Source organism: Schistocerca nitens, chromosome 2 (assembly GCF_023898315.1).
Source record: "Schistocerca nitens isolate TAMUIC-IGC-003100 chromosome 2, iqSchNite1.1, whole genome shotgun sequence".
NCBI classification, from domain to species: Eukaryota; Metazoa; Arthropoda; class Insecta; order Orthoptera; family Acrididae; genus Schistocerca; species Schistocerca nitens.
In genome coordinates, this window is record NC_064615.1 from 899,984,109 (window position 1) to 899,991,067 (window position 6,959).

A 6,959-nucleotide genomic window follows, 5' to 3' on the forward strand; every position below is an offset into this window, starting at 1 on the left:
AAAGTTTATTACTTTTTATTTAATACATTCTGAAGATATTTTTTGTAAATTTAATTTGTAATTTACCGAATTAGTATCAGGTGACATAATCATTTTTAAACGAGTCGATTAAACAGTTAACCTCCTGTATACAACGAGGACCCAATTAATCATATGTTCTTTATAAGAACGGGAAAACATTGGCCAACAGGTGATGAAATATTACGTCGTGTACGAATACATTATTTTATGATGCGCCAAGGTTTCGTTTTTCTCCTTTATCCGGTAAATTGCATCGAACGTTCGTCTTCCAAGCATACAGAATTGTTTTCATATAAAGAGGCTCAAAATTTACTATTACAAATTATTTGAAAAATTTATTTGCCTTCCTTATTTTATTAATTCTCATATTCCTACCAATTTGTAAACGGAAAAAAATACAAATCAAAATTAGAGGATGAATGCATTTGGGACTGGAACACAGGTTATCTGCTCCTCAGCCAAATGCTTTGGTCGCTACACCAAAAAGGCGCAATCACTGTACAGCATTCACCTTACAGGATGATACGCGCCAGTAAAAAAAGGTTCTTTGTCCTCGATTTCCAGGAAAATATGCGTTTGCGGATCCCATATACACTGACGAGAAAAATCGCAACACGAAGAAGGAATTGTGCGACGTAAAGGAAAGTTGGCAGGCATGTTTCTACTTCTGAAAATGATATCTGTTCAAAATATCGCGCCTATCGTGTAAGAGTGGCACTACTATCGCCACCTTGAGGATGCAAATTACATTTGCTTTAAATACACGCAGTAACGATCGTCAGCTTTAGTTATCTTTGAGATTAGACATGGTGAGGTGGTGGTAATAAAAAATGCGTTTAAGGCGACAACACCTGAGTTTGAACGAGGTCGCTTAGTAGGGCTACGAGAGGCTGGTTGTTCCTTCTGCGACATTGCAGGAAGACTTGGCAGGATTGTAGCCACCGGACATGACTGCTGGGTGCTATGGTCACGAGAATGAACGTTGGCAAGAAGACCGGGCTGCGGACGGCCATGTAGCAAAAGGGAAGACTACCGAGTTCGGCGTGTGGCTCTGGCACATCGCACTGCATCTGCAGCAGCAATCTGAGCAGGTTGGCACCACTGTGATGCAACGAACAATAACAAATCGATTACTTCAGCTGCAAGCCAAACGCCCTTAGCGTGCTTTCTGCTGACCCCAGCGCCATTTGCGACTTCACTCGCTCCAAGCGAGGGGTGGTCCCGTCTCTGTGCCAGTGATGGCCGTGTGTTGGTTACGAGGAGGACAGTTGAGGACCTGCAACCAACCTGTCTGCCTGCAGATCCTCTGGACCTACACCTGGAGTCGTGGTCTGGGATGTGATTTCGTATGAGAGCAGGAGTACCCTCGTGGTTATCCCACGCGCCCTGACTGCAAGCTAATTTGAACGTCAATTTGATGATTCGTACTGTCATTTATGAACAGCATTCCAGAGGGTGTTTTCCAGGAGGATAACGCTCGCGAGCTTACTGCTGTTGTAACTGAGCATACTCTGCAGTGTGTCGACATGTTGCCGCCAGCCCGAGTGGCCGAGCTGTTCTAGGTGCTACAGTCTGGAACCTAGCGACCGCTACGGTCGCAGTTTCGAATCCTGCCTCGGGCGTGGATGTGTGCGATGTCCTTAGGTTAGTTAGGTTCAAGTAGTTCTAAGTTCTAGGGGACTTATGACCCCAGAAGTTAAGTCCCCTAGTGCTCGGAGCCATTTGAACCATTTTTTGACACGTTGCCTTGGCCTGCTGGATTATCAGATCTGTCTCCAATCGAGTACATATTGGACATCATTGGACCACAACCCCAACGTCATCCACAAACAGCATTAACCTTCCCTATATTGATCGACCTTGTGCAACAGGCGTGGAACTGCATCCCACAAACTGGCATCCAGCACCTGTGCAACATAGTGCATCCACGTTTGCATACTTGCATTCAATATTCTGGTGGTTACACCGATTATTATGCACCAGCATTTCACATTTGCAATGGCTTATTTCACGCTGACATTAACCTACGATCTGACAGTGTTAATCACTCAACTATGTTAACTTGACAAATGTATTCCCGAAATTTCATTACTCTACATTAATTAATTTTTGGTATTGCGATTTGTTTTTCCGTTAGTGTAGCATCAAGAAAAGTGTTCAGTTTTTGATTATCTACCGACCTTGTCAATTTTGAGTTGACTGTGCTTTACGAACTTTAGTGTGGTTTTCTCAAAAACGAGTCTTTTCCGTTTGGTTGTACACGAGTGACCTGCCAAATAGCCGAATCGGTTGGCCGTGTCAAGAGGCCATCTCCTCGTTACTTACGCCGGCTTAAGAGTCCACTTGGATTTTGGTTGGGCGCAGGTGGAGTCCCGTGAGGGAGCGAGCCCTGTAGAGGACATGGAGGCGGCGTCGACGTCTGCGCCAGTGGTGCACGCGGACACGAGCCGGTCACCGCTGAGCTGCAGCGACGCTGGCGACGCCGACGTCGGCGCGCCAGGCGCTCCCGGCTCCGCGTCCGCTTCCGCCCCCGCGCCGGCGCAGCAGACGGAGGCGCCGCCCCCGCTGCCTCCCCTGCTGGCGGAGGCGTCAGCGGCGGGGGCGGCGGCGGGCGCAGAGGCCAACTCGCTGCCCGCGTCCTACAGTCCCAGGTGGGTGCCGCCGTCCTACGAGTACATATTAGGTCGGTGCGTAAGATCTGTAGCGTTTTTGTTTTGCATTTTGGTATTCCTGTTGCTATGGGTTTATTTATAGATTGTCATTTTTTATTTGTAGTTCACTGCTGCCATTTGCAGATTTTCATACTGTCATATGGAGACAGTGAGTGGAGCTGTGGACACTAGAAAATGATTTGCTAAGTGGGAAATCGGAACATTTCTGACATATTCTTCTGTTTGCGTTCAGTGACGGTAGCTTTGGGGGATAATGCCACTGGACAGAGCATGGCAAGAAAATAACAATCCAAGAACAACGACACTGTGTAAATAAGCAGTTCCGATAACAGTCCTATCAGTTGTGGTACCTTGAGTTTTTTCACAGTGTTAGTAGAGTAGTAATATGCAATAGAAGGACAACAACCATCGTTCATTTTATGTAGAGTGATGTCATCATTTATGTTGCACAATAATTACAGTGCTGTTCAAATATCACGTAACACACAAAATTACGTAAAGTGAATTGTCAGTCGATGATAACTCACACTGACACTGGGCTACTTTATTTTACGAAACTAATGTGCGGCTCAAAAATAGCTAGAAACAACAGCTATAACTAATCATCTTGTAACAGCTCTACGGTATGTTGCACAGACGAATGATCAGCAATAAGTCAACACATCTTCATGTCTCCTACCTACTGTATGCCATCCGAGAAAAGCTACTTATCTTACCGTGAGCCCCAGGCTACGTAGAAATGCCTCTTCTTCACGAGGCAAACTCCCCTTCGCACCCCCCCCCCTCCCCTAGATATAGTGGTAAAATAGTCCACTCAAAAACTGAACGCGGATAAAGCATGAAACCAGGAGGAGGGTGTACTGAACTGTGAAAGAAGAAGCAAAATACAAACAGTGAACGGTCCAAGCTCCAATATGTGCAACATCGAAGGCATTGCAAGCATTATGGTCTCGTCGTTGTGTGGGTACGGTGTTGGACTGCAGAGCGGGAGATCTGTCTTCAAATCTCCCTCGTGCCCCATTTTTTTTCACAAACTTATGAAATGTTCGTCCGTTCATTGACGTGTGTTCCCCTTCTGTAGCCTTTCCAATTACTGTCGTACTATACATTCGTTATGGAATCTGAGTCATGTGATGAGAATATATTACCGTCGCAAGTAAATGCGATGCATAAATGTTTGAAATGACTCTAAGCTCTATGGGACTTAACAGCTGAGGTCATCAGTCCCCTAGACTTAGAACTACTTAAACCTAACTAACCGCCGGCCGCGGTGGTCTAGCGGTTCTAGGCGCTCAGTCAGGAACCGCGCGACTGCTACGGTCGCAGGTTCGAATCCTGCCTCGGGCATGGATGTGTGTGATGTCCTTAGGTTAGTTAGGTTTAAGTAGTTCTAAGTTCTAGGGGACTTAGACCACAGATGTTGAGTCCCATAGTGCTCAGAGCCATTTGAACCATTTTGAACCTAACTAACCTAAGGACATCACACACATCCATGCCCGAGGCAGGATTCGAACCTGCGACCGTGGCAGCAGCGCGGTTGCAGACTGTAGCGCCTAGAACCACTCGGAGACAGCGGCCGGCTTGTGATGAATAGTGAGAGCAAACGAAATGTTGCATAGACCTATCACAGATATGAAAACAAGAAATAAAAGGGTGTTAACTATGTTAGAAGAAAGGAATTCAACTGTCAAAACTTCCAAAACGGAACGCAAGAGTCATAACATGTGGTGCTTGTGTAGAACAGATAGGTTGTACGTACGTCTGGAGGTCCCTTCGTTGTACCTCGCTGTTGCAAACGAATACAGCAAACAGACCCGTCAGTAAGCGGACGGACAGTTGATAATTTTGTGGGAAGAAAAATGGGCGCGACGGAGATTTGAACAGTGTCTCCCCTTGTCCAACAACGACGCCGTAGCTATTCAAATTAGCGCGACGTTACACATTTTGAGTTTTGACCGTTCACTATTTTGCTTCTTTTTTCACAGTTCAGTAACCTTGTTCCTGGTTTCGTTCTTGATCTGTGTTCGGTTTTTGACGGATTATCTACTGGACCATCTTACTACTAAATCTGCGTGGAGTGCGGTGGGCAGTTTCCCTTGTGAGAAGTGTGTCTCCGCACAACCCCGGGCAAGCGGATACACTTCCCCTCACCCCCTCGCTTGAGCGCGGAATACGGTGTCTTCATTCGTTGCAGAATTCTCAGACAACATGGATAACAAACTACTTTGTTAGACACAAGGTTCTGTCGCGTTTCAAGATATAGTTCTTGTGATATCAGATGTCTAGAAAAATGTTCAAATGTGTGTGAAATCTTATGGGATTCAACCGCTAAGGTCATCAGTCCCTAAGCTTACACACTACTTAACCTAAATTATCCTAAGGACAAACACACACACACACACACACACACACACACACACACACACACACACACACACACACACACACACATGCCCGGGGGAGGACTCGAACCTCCGCCGAGAGCAGCCGCACAGTCCATGACTGCAGCGCCTTGACCGCTCGGCTAATCCCGCGCGGCTCAGATGTCTAGAAACTTACCAATCAGTTTATGTCAAAAACAGTAATTTCGTAGTTTTGCCTTCCTCCTCCACCCCCTAAAAATTTATGCGGCTATCCATGATATTATATGGGACGTAATCGATATGATAATACAGTGACAAAGATATAACATGCAAAGTATTTCGTTGTAAATGATAATTAATTGAAATCCTCAGCTGCTGATCGGTGTTGTTGATATAACTCGATTGGGACAGCTGAAAATGTGTGCCCCGACGGGGACTCGAACCCGGGATCTCCTGCTTACATGGCAGACGCTCTATCCATCATTTTTTTCCGTTTGTTCGTTGTTGATAGTTGTGTTTGGTCGTTGACATCCGTTCAAGTTCGTGTGTTAATCTTTCCACTCAGTTTTTTTATTACAGAGGCCAAATAGCTCTCTGACCGAACACGCTGAGCTACCGTGCCGGCACCCATCTGAGCCACCGAGGACACAGACGAATAGCGCGACTTGCACGCTTCCCGTGAGACCCACATTCCCAACTGTCCCCAGTCTACGTACTTGACCGAACTCTTACGGGAATCGTCACCTTCGTTGGCGCGAGTAATATGTGGATGGGCAAATGTCTATTAGGAGCATTACGTATGTAGATTGTGGACAGTTGGGAATGTGGGTCTCACGGGAAGCGTGCAAGGGATAAGTCCCTGCAGTCGCGCTATTAATCTGTGTCTTCGATGGCTCAGATGGATAGAGCGACTGCCATGTAAGCAGGAGATCCTGGGTTCGAGTCCCGGTCGGGGTACACATTTTCAGCTGTCCCAATCGTAGTATATCAACAACACCTGTCGGCAGCTGAGGGTTTCAATTATCATTTATTCTATAGAAGCTGCACGGTCATTAACGGTATCTGTTCTTTCGAGAGCAGTTGTATTGTATTGTATTGTATGTTAACTGGGGACCTAGAAACGACGGAACCGGCCGATGTGGCCGAGCTGTTCTCGGCGCTTCAGTCTGGAACCGCGCGACCGCTACGGTCGCTGGTTCGAATCCTGCCTCGTGCATGGATGTGTGTGATGTCCTTAGGTTAGTTAGCTTTAAGTAGTTCTAAGTTCTAGAGAACTGATGACCTTAGATGGTTCAAATGGCTCTGAGCACTATGGATCTTCACATCTGAGGTCATCAGTCCCCTAGAACATAGAACTACTTAAACCTATCTAACCTAAGGACATCACACACATCCATGCCCGAGGCAGAATTCGAACCTGCGACCGTAGCGGTCGCGCGGTTCCAGACTGAAGCACCTAGAACCGCACAAATGACCTTAGATGTTAAGTCCCATAGTGCTCAGAGCCATTTGAACCATTTTTTAGAAACGACGGAGAGGCTCCGTCTCCGCCGCAGCCGCAGCCGCAGTGGTCCGCAACCCCACGACTACCGCAGTCTACTTCACCCCTCCGCCGCCCCACACCGAACCCAGGGTTATTGTGCGGTTCGGCCCCCGGTAGCCTCCCAGGGAACGTCTCACACCAGACGAGTGTCACCCCTATGTTTGCGTGGTAGAGTAATGGTGGTGTACGCGTACGAAGAGAACTTGTTTGCGCTGCAGTCGCCGACATAGTGTGAGGCGGAATAAGGGAAACCAGCGCGCATTCGCCGAGGCAGATGGAAAACCGCCTAAAAACCATTCACAGAATGCCCGGTAAACCGGACCTCGACACAAATCCACCGGAAGGATTCGTGCCGGAGAC

General features: G+C 47.1%; 1 protein-coding gene across 1 annotated transcript in view; it reads left to right on the plus strand.

The window, feature by feature from the left end:
- The window catches only part of LOC126235427 (hematopoietically-expressed homeobox protein hhex), a 419,468-nt gene extending 416,054 nt beyond the window's left edge, over positions 1 to 3,414 (plus strand). The window contains exons 8-9 of the mRNA XM_049944151.1: positions 2,386 to 2,672; positions 3,330 to 3,414. Of these exons, the coding sequence (XP_049800108.1) occupies positions 2,386 to 2,672; positions 3,330 to 3,414 (372 nt within the window). The remainder of the gene's footprint in view (positions 1 to 2,385; positions 2,673 to 3,329) is intronic.
- Positions 3,415 to 6,959: the final 3,545 nt, after the last annotated feature.